The sequence below is a fragment of the Hippocampus comes genome, unplaced genomic scaffold, assembly GCF_001891065.2.
Source record: "Hippocampus comes isolate QL1 unplaced genomic scaffold, H_comes_QL1_v1.1 scaffold113, whole genome shotgun sequence".
Classification (NCBI taxonomy): domain Eukaryota; kingdom Metazoa; phylum Chordata; class Actinopteri; order Syngnathiformes; family Syngnathidae; genus Hippocampus; species Hippocampus comes.
In genome coordinates, this window is record NW_017806160.1 from 310,906 (window position 1) to 325,364 (window position 14,459).

Sequence of the window (14,459 nt, forward strand, 5' to 3'; positions counted from 1 at the left end):
ACACACACACACACACACACACACACACACACACACACACACACACACACACACACACACACACACACACACAAAAACTAGGAAACAGCAAACAGACTCCTGAGTGAGGTCTGCAGTGTAAAGTCCAGCTGCTGATGTTGTTCCTGATTGCCCTGAAACGGAGTGTCATGCTAATTATTAGGGCCCAGCTTGTCCTGTCCCGGAGCTCAACGGTTGAGGGCGAAGCGCTGGGCTTAGCAAAGCAGCATGCTGTCTGTCTCATCCATTAGGCCACATTTGTCACTTGAGGGCCGTTGAGTCAGTGGCGTGCTGTAAAATGGACTCTTTGACGTGGCCACCAGCACAAAGGCCGCTCTCCTGTGTGCATCTCGTCCTTTTCTCGTGCAGATGGTCAAGACAGCTGGGACAATTTAGTGATGAGGCTTTTAAAACTTCAAACTGCCTCCAGGCATGATAAAAAAACAGCTTGACTCGCCACTCGAATATTCTATGCTTTCTTCCGAGCTTGAGGACTTTATCCTGAAACAAAAACTTGATGGTGAGGTCATTAAAATTTACTGTAATGTAAAGTATTTGATACAGACTATTTCACTGGTTCAAAAAAACAAAAACAAACAACAGAGCTGTCCGCTGTCTCAAACGTTTGATTTGGAACCAACCTCTTCAGAGTTGTGGCTCAGTCATCCCTGTCCCACTTGCCTGCTGGAGTGACAACAAGGACTGTGTGTTGTGTTTGAGATCACTATCATCACATCAGTGGTGTCACACAGCTTTGACACAACACAATGAAATGTAAAGATGGCAAGAAGCCGCATGCTATTTTGACCTCCGCGGATCCATATCATTTTTTTTTTTTTAAAGTAGACTATACATCTATTTAAAATTTAATAAATTCAACGAAATCTTTTTGCAGTTTCGTTTTGATGGTTTCTGTAAGCACATGATAGCGTTGGGGCGGCCCGGTGGTTGACTGGTTAGCACGCCGGTCTCACAGTGCAAAGGTGCAGGGTTCCATTCCGGCTCCGGCCTTCCTGTGTGGAGTTTGCATGTTCTCCCCGTGCCTGCGTGGGTTTTCTCCGGCTCCTCTCATTTCCTCCCACGTTCCCAAAACATGCATGACAGGTTAATTTAACAGTCTAAATTGTCCCTAGGAGTGAGTGTGAGCGCGAATGGTTGTTTGTCTCTGTGTGCCCTGCGATTGGCTGGCAACCAGTTCATCGCGTCCCCCGCCTACTGCCTGACGACGACTGATAGGCTCCAGGACGCCCTTTGTGATGATCAGCAGATTAGATAATGGATGGTTGGATGATAGTGTTGATATTAAATCAGGTGAGTCCCTCCTGCAGGCACAGGTACCAAATGCACAAAGCCTCGCCACTGGAACTTGATGATTTGAATGACTGAAAATCATGGTGTCTTCCTGTTGCCGAGTGAGCGTGCGGCGACCGCCCTGCAGTCAGTCAGAGCAGACACCAAATGTGTGACGGTGCGGGCCTGATTAGCGGCCATCCTAGCAGCTGTTTCATGAACACAGGGAGCTCTTTCTCTGGAATGAGTTTTCCCTTGAAAATGGTGCAAGCCGTATCCAGGTCTATTTAAATGAGCTAACATGGGGAAGGTAAGCAGAGCCACATGAGCATTGTTTTCACAGTTCAAAGTGAGGAGAGAGTACTTTGCACTTCAAAGCCACTCATCTGGGAGGCAGCGCGCTGGGGGTGCGGGTGGAGGGGTTCGTCGGAGGGTGGCGGGGGATATTTGGGAAGGAGGAGGGGGTTGATGAGAGGGGACAGGAAATAAGAGTCGGGGTAATTAACAACTTCTGCCCCGTAATAAAGCCGAGACGGAGCATACTGTACCTCTGCCTCATGTCGTCCTTCCTCGTCCACACTGTGTGCTCTTTCATCTTTCCGAATTAGGCCCCTCACTTTTACTCGAGTTGAAAAAAAAAATCCAGAATTACAAGCTTCCATCATATCACAACACAACACATTTTGCCATCACAAGAATATTTATCTTGTGGCAAAATGTGCCTGGCATGATTCAAACTGCCGATACACTGAGGCAAATATGTGAATTGTGGTGCATGCATTCTTAGAAATCGCTGTGATGCAGATTTGCATAATGTGTAACGTATTGTAGATAAAGAAGAAAGTTTGTTACTTTAGATTCTCTCTTATCAAGTCCAAAGAGCTCATTAGATGAAACACTCAAGGACATCAATTGTTCTGCTCTCTGCACCAAAACATTCCAGAAAGTAAAAAATCCAAAAATCTCGTCATGTAATGCAGGTAAAACAAGACGTACAGCAAAGCAGAATGGATTTTTTTTTTTTTAAGAACTACATTGAGGCATCCTAGCACAATGTTAATCTCGATTATTCTAATTCCGTATGCGCTAAATGAGATCTACAAAATCACCAAAATGTGTTATCCCCTGTTTTAATGTTATTGTAATACGACTTTAGCCGCCTTCTCCTTGAGGTGTGTTTATTTAGGGATTGCAGTCGGCGGAACAAGGAGCAGCAGATAAGTGGCGAGCTCCGAATTTACATGAGAAGCGGGTTCCCAGCCTGGGTTGAAACTCTTCACATTGTAATGGTGAGGAGACTTACAGAATGAGATTAAGCCTCAATCTGCATTTAATGGAGCACATCTGAAGCGGCCTCCACTTGAACTCTCCAATGTGAGAATGTCACACAGGGCGGCCTATTTGATGTGTCACCTACTGGTGAGAACGCTCTTTGATTGAGTTATATCAATTAGCTGGTGAGGGGAAGTGTGTGTGTGTGTGTGTGTGTGTGTGTGTGTGTGTGTGTGTGTGTAAATACACATTCTTCCATCCCGCGTTAAAGTTTAGAAATCAACATGCAGATATGGGCAATAAACATGGTGTGTGTTTCATTTCATGCCCAGAAAGCAAATGGTCTTGATGTGCTGATGTTCCCCAGTCTGTCATGCCAGAAAAAAAAGTGGTTGTTTTCATTTACAAAGCAAAAAGATGGAGTCAGTTGTGGATCATGTTGACATTTAATTTGCGGGCTGCAAATCTAACCTCACACTTTGCTATTTCAAAATGTGCGTCAGACGCTGTTGTGTTCAGAATAAATCTCTTATTATTCAAAATCCCATGGTGAGTTCTCCGGATAAAAATAATTTTTGACTGAGCTATCGTTATGTATGTTAGATGTTTCTATTTAACAGACTAAGCAGATTTTTGGTCCTCAGTGTAGAGTTGCTAAAAGTTACTTAACTCTCATCTGCTATGTGAGCTTGGTCCAACAAGCACTGTTTGGAGAGTAAAAAGTCACAGAAGTAACACAGCTCCTGTGACTATTGCTCGTTTTGGTTATAACAGAGGAAAGTAAGGCATTACCGATAAAAATAAACAAGATGCATTTTTATTGACCTTTAAAAAGTGTCCCACTGGAATTTTAAAATCGTCCATTCACTCATTCAGCATTTATTATTCCTCTCGCTGTTGCTTATGTTTCTTAGTAGCCGATTAAGTTTTAGACATCAGTTATAACAGACGTGTTGATATGTTGTGATATTTGTAATCGTTTTGTTTGTTTTTAGATGATATGAGGCCACAGATTGAGATTATTACTCAAACTGTTTCAAAGATAACCAGGACAATGCTTAACACAAGAAATGTAAGTGTGTGGTTAGTGCGTGTGTGTGTGTGTGTGTGTGTGTGTGGAACTGCGAACTGCACTTTGACATCCATTCACCCAGGCACCCGGATTCAAAAATGATAAATTTCAGTCTCCCCAAAATCCTGGCGAGGCTCTCTCTAGTGTAACACACACGCATATACGCACGCAAACACGCACACGCACACACACACACGCACACACACACACACACACACACACACACACACGCGCGCACGCACACGCGCGCACACACACGCACGAAATGATGAGAAACAGCCTGAAACTGAGGCATGCGATGCACTTTTGCAGCCTGTTAACTTAAAGAGATTCTTTTGGTCTCTTTATAAACCACACTGGCTAAACCCCGGTGGGACGAAAGAAGAGCACACAAATCACGGGATGAAAGACAAATGCAATATGTTGAATTGAGTTGAAACCCCATTTTTTACTTTTCATGGACTGTACACGAAAACACATTTGTAAGTATTACAGCTCAGTTGTTGTACAGCACATTTGCATTTAATCTTTAAGAATTGCTTATTGTGAACATTATTTCTAGTGCATTAATGATGACATTTATGAAAAACTCTTATTTCTTATTTACTTATTTAAGTAGTTTTCCCATCGTACAGTGTACGTAAGCTCCGTTTGAAAGTGTGCATACTGCCTTCAGATCATAAATGCACAAACACTTTTGAGGATGTTACATTTTGGAAGCTTCTCGTCCAACACTGCAAATAGTGGATTATCCCGAATAAAAAAAGAAATAATAAAGTGACGTATATACTGTAGCTGGAAAAAAGTTTACAATGATAGAAAAAAAGCACAGTCGACCCCCTCAGTATATTTGTGCTCACATTAATAGCGGGGAGGAGTCCGTTGCCGGGGTCATCTTTTGGTTGAAATTATGAGTGGCCCACCCCTTCGTCTGACGACGCGCACCCTCCTCCTCTGCTCTCCCGCATCATCCTGGAGACCCCGTTGAGCCGATCTTTTGGCTGTATAAAGACAAGCAGCAGCTCAGACTGCTCGGGAGTTGATCGCGAGGATTTCGAGTCCGCATCTTCCCACCTTCTGGACCACCGAGAGACCGACGCCCGCGAGGACTTTGTTTTTAAAGCGGCGGGATTGTCGTCTGGACTGATCTCGCAGGAGGCGAGTGAGAGCGTCACTTTGCTCTACTTTCCACTCACGCGTGGACGTTTGCGTTGCACTTGCGTGGAGAAGAAAGCGACGCGAGTACACATGGCTGCGCTCACCATACAAAGGACTGACAACTTTTTGCACACCTTTTTACAGGTTTGTTTGCTCCATAAATGTACAGCATGGTCGCAAAGTGGCTATGCCCTTTCTACTTTGATTGACAGACTTGCTTCCATATCGAAGGGAGGATATGCGCACAGTACGCGCGCTTAATTTTTTAGCAGAGACGTGTTTCACTGCGCTTCATTTGACCTCCTATTTTGCATATTGATGCAAATCTGTTAATATCAACATACGTGCGCAGTCATATTTCGATTAACTTATATCTGACTAACTCCACGATGAACTTACTGCTGACTTGATTTACTGCAGCACACCGTTGTGAATCACCAGATTCACAGATCAGATTCATATTATTGTGTTGAATTTAACATTAACACCACTGCACTAACTTGGGTTGCTTGTGTTGAAGTGACCAAATATTTTGTGATTTGTGGTGAGTGTGCCTTTCACATTTTAAAAATAAAAATGAAAAAAAACAAAACAAAATAAATATTGTTGAAAGGGAAAAATAATTTCTTGTTGTTTTTCAAGTATCTTTCAAGTGACTTACGCAAAGGAATGATTCATTTTGCTCACGAGGCGAAATGAATACATTCTGAACCACTTTGAAACGTCTTTCCCTTTTGTATCAACCAGTACCACATAAGTGTTTTATCTGTTACTTATTTTTGAAGTTACTCTTTGATAATTTAATTTTTGTTGACTAATATATTGCAGTTTCATCAAAGCGAGCATATTATTATTAAGGCATTATTTACAATGCAATGCATTTTGTATTCATAGCTATTTTGTGGACATTCTGTGTGTGTGTGTTTTGACCGCCGAACAGGACCGCACGCCCAGCTCCTCTCCAGAGGGCCCCCCCAACGCCCTGTCCTTCCTGGCCACCACCTGCAGCCAAGCCTGGCAGGCGGGCAGCTGTGCCAGCTCCGAGGGCGCCCAGTTCCCCTACGAGGGCAGCGTCAGTTCCGCTTCTGGCATGTTCCAGCTGTGGAGCAACGACATGACGCCCGGGACAGCCCTCAGCACGCACCAAATGACCTTCACCGTGCCCAAGGTGCAATTTCCTGCCCATGTGCAGTCTGGCCTGGGCCACCACCACCACCATCACCACCACCACCATCATCATCATCCTCACCATGAGCTTCCTCTCACTCCTCCGGCCGAGCCTGCCTCATCATACTCATTCGAACTCTCCCCCGTCAAAGTGTTGTCCTCGCAGCCGCAGGCCAACGGCTCTTACTACCCGCAACACAGCAGTGTGGGACAAAACTTCCCCAGCTTTCTCCAGAACTCCTCAGCCAGACATCAGCTGCCAGGAGGCCACAGTGAGGAAGGGCAACAGTGGTGGAGCCTTCCACAAACCAACGGCACACCCTCCAACCATCCCTTTGCCCTGGGCAGACAGCTCGTGTTGGGCCACCAGCCGCAGATCGCCGCTCTCCTCCAGGGGACCCCCAAGGGTCTGCTCAGCTCCACGCGCCGCTGTCGGCGCTGCAAGTGCCCCAACTGCCAAGCCGGCGGCGGCGGCTTGGAGTTTGGAAAGAAGAGACTGCACATCTGCCACATTCCCGAGTGCGGCAAAGTGTACAAGAAGACGTCGCACCTCAAGGCGCACCTGCGCTGGCATGCCGGCGAGCGGCCCTTCATCTGTAACTGGCTCTTCTGCGGCAAAAGCTTCACGCGCTCCGACGAGTTGCAGAGGCACCTGCGCACCCACACCGGCGAGAAACGTTTCGGCTGCCAGCAGTGCGGGAAGAGGTTCATGAGGAGTGACCACCTCTCCAAACACGTCAAGACCCACCAGAGCAGGAAGAGCAGGCCCGGGCAGCCGGCGCAGGGCTCGGACCCTCTGCTCGCCAACATCAAGAGAGAGTAACGTCTGCCGTCCGGCTTTCCCGAATTCCAAATGCAAACTGTGTGATTCTCACTTGATGCGGTAGCTTTGCACACACTGGAAAAAAAAAAGGCTGTGTTGACTTTACCCCATTTTATTTCATCAAGTGGCTGCATGAAATAAAATCATCTGGATACAGATCCAATTTTTAAATAGATGTTTCGTCTTACTTGGATCCAGATGATTTTATTGCAAGCAACCAAATAAGAATCACAATAAAATTGAGTAAATTCATCCAAAAGTTTTTTCAATGCACTGGGGCAAGCGGCACGCTCCCTGTCATAAGCAGAAGAGCAAAAAATGAGAAAAATTATGATACGTTGATTCAAAATTTGATTGTATGTGAAAATGGAAAAAAAACAAATGGGTTATCGTCATGTCTTTGTTCTAGATTCAAATGAGCACAATGACCATGCCCTTAATTATGCAATTCAAGGTAAGTCATACAAAAAAGCCCAGAATGAATTCATAAGAATTCCAAGATGTTGATTAGTTATTCGAGGTTTTAATTCTTGCCCTGATTTGTTTGCCTCGCTTTCAAATTCTAAAACACAACCTTTACTTTTCTGATTCAGAAGTTGTATCTGCAGCATTCCAAATTCCCTGTAAATGATGTATAAATGCTAAGTGTTATAGGGTCAATGGCTGCATGTGGATTTTAATAAACAATCTCTGTGTTGAAACAATGCACGCTTCCTTAATGTTACTTTTTTAAACCTTGACAAGTAATTGCAAATTATGAAAATAGTTTGAACTTTTTTCCTTTTTTTTTTTTATTCACTAAATGTGTAAATTTCCTGTCGGGCTAACATTTGATGTACATGTAAATGATGATTTGATCCCCTGCAGCATGACAAAGCTGCCCCATTGTGCTGCCAGCGTGAAGGCAGACCAACATGGTGGGCTGTTCAAAGACCCTCACACCTCCGAGTAAATACTCATCCCATTGATGGGCTGCTTGTCGCGCCTTCTGCAATCAAGTTCACAGTCATGTGGCCTTTTAATGACTGTTTTTTTTTTTCTCTCCATGGAGAAGAAGATTGAGTCAACAGATGCCACGGAGGGCACTGGCCAGGAATTCCCTGTGAATGGGACTCCTGTTGCTGAGACCCCCTCGCTAGTGACAGAAACTCCCTTTGATTTTGAACCCTTGTGAAAGTTAATACCCCCCTCCGCACTCCTCCCGCAAGCCGCAGCCGTCGATCACAGGCAGGTTACGATAGGCTCTGCTTTACGGCCCAGAATGGAGAGCGGCCAACCAGATGTCTGCTCATCCAGTAGTTCCTTCTCTTTGTTGTTACGTCCGTTTGAAGCATCTTCAATAGCCTTGCCTTCATTCTTAGAAAGGGGGTCTACAACGTGGCACACATCCATGTATAGCGGTTCATCCTGGAGACTAAAAATGCTCTCAAAGCACGTGTCGCAATACAGTAAGTTTGTGGTAAATCAGATGATGGAAGAAAAGCACGTGCAAAAAAATTACATTGACTATGCAGCCATGAGAAAAATTACGAGACCACCCTTGTTCTTTGGCTGTATTTTAAATGCCGAATACAACTAATCTGAAAAAAATGCTGTGTTGAATATACTCAATTTGATTTTGTCGAATGGTTGCACGAGATAAAATCATCTGGATACAGATACATTTTTTACGGAGATGTATAGTCTATGTCCTGCAATTGGCTAGCAACCAGTTCAGGGTGTCTCCCGCCTACTGGCCGATTTCTGCTGGGACAGTTTCCAGCACATCCGTGACCTTTGTGAGGATAAGCGGGTGAGAAAATGGATATAGTCTACGATAAAAAAAGGATCTAATTTTTTTTTTCTTTGGAGCAACAAAAATGTGTTTCAGGAGCATGTAACATGCTGGTTTCAGTATGCAGTGACGTCCGAGCACACGAGGAAAACTGAGCTTCCCCACGTTGTGCTGTTTCCTGTTCAGGGTCGCGGCGGAGCTGAAGCCAGGTCAGCTGACTTTGGGAGAAAGGTCGACTTCACCCAGGACTGGTCACTGCTCTGTTGCCGGGTGCATGTAGAAAAAGACAATCATTCCCACTCAAGTGGAACCGCGCGAATGCACACTGGTCAGGACACTGAACCACAAAGTCAGTGAGCACATTTACATTCAGCTCACATTTGTCAGAAAGCCCTTGGCGCTCTAAGCGCCCGAAACACAAACACGAACCCTGGCCTGTATGTTAACGTCACAGAAAAAAAGTTGTTGTTGAATGTACTCATTTTTATTTCGTCAATTGGTTGCATGAATTGAAATTATCTGGATCGAAATTGATTTTTTAAAGTACACTTTACATCTTCTCAAAAAATGTATCTGGTTCCACATCACTTTATTTTGTGCAACCACCTGACAAAATAAAATATGCTCCATCATGCCCACGACCCTCGTGCAAATAGCGGCTCTGATAATGGATGGATGGATGAATGGATGGATGGATGGATGAACGATTATCTGTTGTTTCAACTTACTGTCAAAGGGCTTTTTACGTTTTTTAACTTCAGCTTAAGAGGGCAAAGCATTAAAAAAAAAGTCATAAATAAAGAGAGGTAAAGTCAACCGCACTTGAAAACTTGAAGACTAGTGACAGAAACTCCCTTTGATTTTGAACCCTTGTGAAAGTTAATACCCCCCTCCGCACTCCTCCCGCAAGCCGCAGCCGTCGATCACAGGCAGGTTACGATAGGCTCTGCTTTACGGCCCAGAATGGAGAGCGGCCAACCAGATGTCTGCTCATCCAGTAGTTCCTTCTCTTTGTTGTTACGTCCGTTTGAAGCATCTTCAATAGCCTTGCCTTCATTCTTAGAAAGGGGGTCTACAACGTGGCACACATCCATGTATAGCGGTTCATCCTGGAGACTAAAAATGCTCTCAAAGCACGTGTCGCAATACAGTAAGTTTGTGGTAAATCAGATGATGGAAGAAAAGCACGTGCAAAAAAATTACATTGACTATGCAGCCATGAGAAAAATTACGAGACCACCCTTGTTCTTTGGCTGTATTTTAAATGCCGAATACAACTAATCTGAAAAAAATGCTGTGTTGAATATACTCAATTTGATTTTGTCGAATGGTTGCACGAGATAAAATCATCTGGATACAGATACATTTTTTACGGAGATGTATAGTCTATGTCCTGCAATTGGCTAGCAACCAGTTCAGGGTGTCTCCCGCCTACTGGCCGATTTCTGCTGGGACAGTTTCCAGCACATCCGTGACCTTTGTGAGGATAAGCGGGTGAGAAAATGGATATAGTCTACGATAAAAAAAGGATCTAATTTTTTTTTTCTTTGGAGCAACAAAAATGTGTTTCAGGAGCATGTAACATGCTGGTTTCAGTATGCAGTGACGTCCGAGCACACGAGGAAAACTGAGCTTCCCCACGTTGTGCTGTTTCCTGTTCAGGGTCGCGGCGGAGCTGAAGCCAGGTCAGCTGACTTTGGGAGAAAGGTCGACTTCACCCAGGACTGGTCACTGCTCTGTTGCCGGGTGCATGTAGAAAAAGACAATCATTCCCACTCAAGTGGAACCGCGCGAATGCACACTGGTCAGGACACTGAACCACAAAGTCAGTGAGCACATTTACATTCAGCTCACATTTGTCAGAAAGCCCTTGGCGCTCTAAGCGCCCGAAACACAAACACGAACCCTGGCCTGTATGTTAACGTCACAGAAAAAAAGTTGTTGTTGAATGTACTCATTTTTATTTCGTCAATTGGTTGCATGAATTGAAATTATCTGGATCGAAATTGATTTTTTAAAGTACACTTTACATCTTCTCAAAAAATGTATCTGGTTCCACATCACTTTATTTTGTGCAACCACCTGACAAAATAAAATATGCTCCATCATGCCCACGACCCTCGTGCAAATAGCGGCTCTGATAATGGATGGATGGATGAATGGATGGATGGATGGATGAACGATTATCTGTTGTTTCAACTTACTGTCAAAGGGCTTTTTACGTTTTTTAACTTCAGCTTAAGAGGGCAAAGCATTAAAAAAAATTCATAAATAAAGAGAGGTAAAGTCAACCGCACTTGAAAACTTGAAGATAGACAGACAGACAGACAGACAGATAGATAGATAGATAGATAGATAGATAGATAGATAGATAGATAGATAGATAGATAGATAGATAGATAGATAGATAGATAGATAGACAGACAGACAGACAGATACAGGTAGATCTGCTAATATTATAGAGGAGGTGCTCTGTCGTCCTCGAGTGGTCACAAAGAAGAATGCATCTTGATGAAGCGACATCTTCATGAACTGCTTGCTTCTTCCGTTCATCTCTAGGGGGCTCTGTTAGCCTTTTTGTTGTTGCATTGAACAGCTGCAGCCGGCTCAACTCCAAGCCTCAGCAAATTTGGACTGAATGGGTTGTTCCTGGCAGAGTTGGCAAAAGTAAGGAGCAATAATTCAAATGTTCCCAAGAAAAGTAAAAAATACAGACGAAAATGTATTTAGATCAAGAAGGCTACATTAGGTAATGCTAACTTAAAAAAAAATGCAAGTTTTATTTTTTCTTTCTTTAAGACAGAACAGAGAAAGTATTCAGCAATAGAAGCTGGAGGTATTTAGCTTGCAACAGTATTCAATATGACTCATTTTTGTATTCCACAAAAAAACGACTTTCGTCCATAGATGGGGAAAGTCTTCATTCTCCCAATCTGCTGTCATTGCCATTGTGCTCTCTGATTCACGTTCTGTTGTCTTGCTGTTGTCGGTTTGTTTCTACTTTATAAGGCCACAACATCGTAGTCAGTCAATAAAGACCTCAATCACTGTTGACGTCTTTGATTTATTTGCGCCATCATGTTGTTATCTGTGAATGTTGAAAGAACTAAATTGTTTTTACCAACTAAGGCTTAAAAAATGCAGGGAGAGGTTGCGAGAATAAAAATCTCGAAATACAAATGAATTTCCTGTAAAATCTACTTAAGATTCCGACTACTGGTTAATGTCAGCCAAATGTTCGGTAAAAACAAGAGAACAAATCACTGATTACAGGTTTTTAATTCTTGGACATCACTGTCATGTATCTGTCCTCTGAATTAAAAAGTCACTTCTCTGCGTTGGAAGGAAGTTTAAAACAATTATTTAAAAAACAACAACAACAACAACAACACCGTAAAATACAAGAGATACACCAGAGAATTTTGTGGAGAACAAATCGGCACACAGCCTTGCTTCTGCAACAATGATCGACGCTTGGCGCCCTCCAGAGGTCTCTTTCGGTCCTGCAAAAGCACAATGAAAGCCACGTGCAGATGCTCCGTGCTCGTCACAGTTCATAGTTGGCCTTCTGCTGCGGAACCTTGTCTATTTTTTCTTAGGGTTTTTTTTTTCCTTTTGTTTGTACTTAAAAATATTGGAAAAGCAAAATAGGCACATGCACCCGGTGAGAGCTGTAAGCATACAGCATAGAGCAAAGTCCTTTTCTCACTACTCTTGAATTTAGTGTAATGTTCACAATAAAAGTGTTTCCTGTAGACCAAGCGCCAGGTGTAAAACTGTACATGTGTCGTATTACTGGAGAGTACAGGGAGAGCCCATGCACATCCTTTTACACTCTCACGCACGGACAAAAGAAACAAAAAAAGGCCATACGTTCACAGATTGGTTTTTTTTTTTGTTTGTTTTTTGTCAAGTGCCTGCACAAAATAAAATCATCTGGATTACTTAAAAATGTATCTGGATCCAGATTACTTTATTTCATGTGACCATCTTGAAGAAATTAAATGGAGTAAACTCAACCAAAAAAAACAAAAAACTAATTTCAGTGTTGGTGCATACGGGCTGAAAGGGACAATCCAGTGACCTCCCCAATTAGGAATGAACATGTGATCATCAAACCCCTTCTACAAATCGTCAAAAAAGTCAAAAGTAGTCATTGTCACAACACTGACTGACCTTCCTTCAAGTGCCCGGCAACATCCTGCAGGCTGATTTGTGTTCAGGTGCACACAAAGCGGCTACAACTCATCCAAGCTTTGGATCTTTAAAAAGCGAAGCGTCATTTACAGGTGCTGCTTAAAATTCCTTCAAAGGTTCCTTCAAGATGTGTCAGTTCTGGAGAAACAGACATGAATGTGTTCTGTCATCTTCACGCTGTCCCTCAGGCTCACGCAACAGAAAGCAAGACAAGAGTTCAAAGGTCATCTTCAGCCAGCCGGGCCAAGTTGCTTGGCCGTCGTCCAGCCGAGGGACCCGAAAATGGAGCCTGGCTTCCACAATCCGTCGCTTGACCCCTGCGGCAGCCGTCGCCTGCTCTCTGCAGGCAGTAGAGAACACAACAACAGAAAGCTTTTCAATGCCACTTATTCAAGTTGCCATTCACTTTTCAGCACAAGTGCTGCTCGTCAAAACGCTAATATTTATGTCAACATGTGAACAAAAGCAATGCGGTGTTTGCACCCTGAGTCTAAAGTTCAGCCAAGGCCACGTATGGGAAACAATTATCTACTTTTGATAGGCATCGCTAACTCACTTCCTGGTCTGGCTCAGCCAGCTTCCTGTTTGTTATGTACGAAGCCATTTCAGGTGGAGTCAAATGAGAACGCGGTGGACAACTACTGCCTTGTTACGCCAGAGCCCCACGGGATTTGTCGCACCTACCTGTTATTTGGAGAAAAATATTTCCCTATTTCGTGTGTGTAACATGATTAAAAATTTATATTCAGGATATGGTCGGGCTGCTGCAAAAAGACTCACCAGCTGCTCCAAAATTCTGTTGCTCCAGTACTGAAATATGTTGTTTGTGTGCCACTCACTTTTTCAGTCTCTTGACTTTTGCATTTCTGTCGATCACTATTTGCACAGCGTTTATGTGCATTGCTCTCTCAAGTCCACTTTCCCTTCTGTGTATCTATGCCTTAGCTCAGTTCAGTCTTTCTTTCTGCCGAGGTGCCTCTGTTTATATAGGCTTTCATAATATGGAGAATGGCTCTGTGGTTTGAAAAGGGCTTTCAGAAATCTTGTGCAGTCACTTCCAGAAGTGCTGTTTAAATAACCGGGAATCTTCAGTGCAAGAAATATGAATATCTACACTGAAAAAAAATGCAGTGTTGAATTTACTCCATTTGATTTCATCAGGTGGTTGCACAAAATATAATCATCTGGATCCAGATGTTTTTTAGCTAGATGTATAGTCCAGCTAAAAACATTTACATACCTGGATCCAGATGTTTTTATTCCATGCAACCACTTGACCAAAGCAAATGGAGTCAATTCAAACATTTTTTTTTTCCATTGTAGTTTTCTTTTCAACCAACAAGGGGGATTTCGTAGGAGTTAAAAAAACATAATTAGGAGTCCCTGATTTGTTTATTTTGTTTATATGCATAAACAAACCCATCCCACTGTTAAGACATTATACTGATTATAATCCCCTGAGAAGAAATTCAAATCACACTCTGCTTTAGTTGCGTGTCACTTGGAACCAAACGACACGCATGCGAGCATGCAAGGAGAGATGTTGGCATGAAAGGGGCAACGTGCAAACGGTGCTGCACCACTTTAGACTGGGAGGTGGGGAAGGTGCCTTGCTCAGGAGGCAGGAGACCATCTCTCGAACAACTAGCTGCCATTTTGATATTCTGTCCCATGAAGGATACTCAGTG

At 43.4% G+C, this 14,459-nt stretch overlaps 2 protein-coding genes across 5 annotated transcripts in view; one reads left to right on the plus strand and one right to left on the minus strand.

Moving 5' to 3' along the window:
* Positions 1–4,536: 4,536 nt before the first annotated feature.
* Positions 4,537–6,929, plus strand: sp5l (Sp5 transcription factor-like). Its single transcript, XM_019895572.1, has 2 exons — positions 4,537–4,954; positions 5,751–6,929. Exons 1-2 carry the CDS (start codon positions 4,901–4,903, stop codon positions 6,798–6,800), a joined length of 1,104 nt encoding a protein of 367 aa, XP_019751131.1. The 5' UTR covers positions 4,537–4,900; the 3' UTR covers positions 6,801–6,929.
* A 4,905-nt stretch (positions 6,930–11,834) lies between these two features.
* arhgef25a (Rho guanine nucleotide exchange factor (GEF) 25a) overlaps positions 11,835–14,459 on the minus strand; it is a 51,375-nt gene continuing 48,750 nt past the window's right edge. For all 4 annotated transcript variants that reach the window (XM_019895665.1, XM_019895664.1, XM_019895666.1 and 1 more), the window contains one exon: positions 11,835–13,111. In XM_019895665.1, coding sequence (XP_019751224.1) covers positions 12,989–13,111 — 123 coding nt within the window. In that variant the 3' untranslated portion in view covers positions 11,835–12,988. The remainder of the gene's footprint in view (positions 13,112–14,459) is intronic.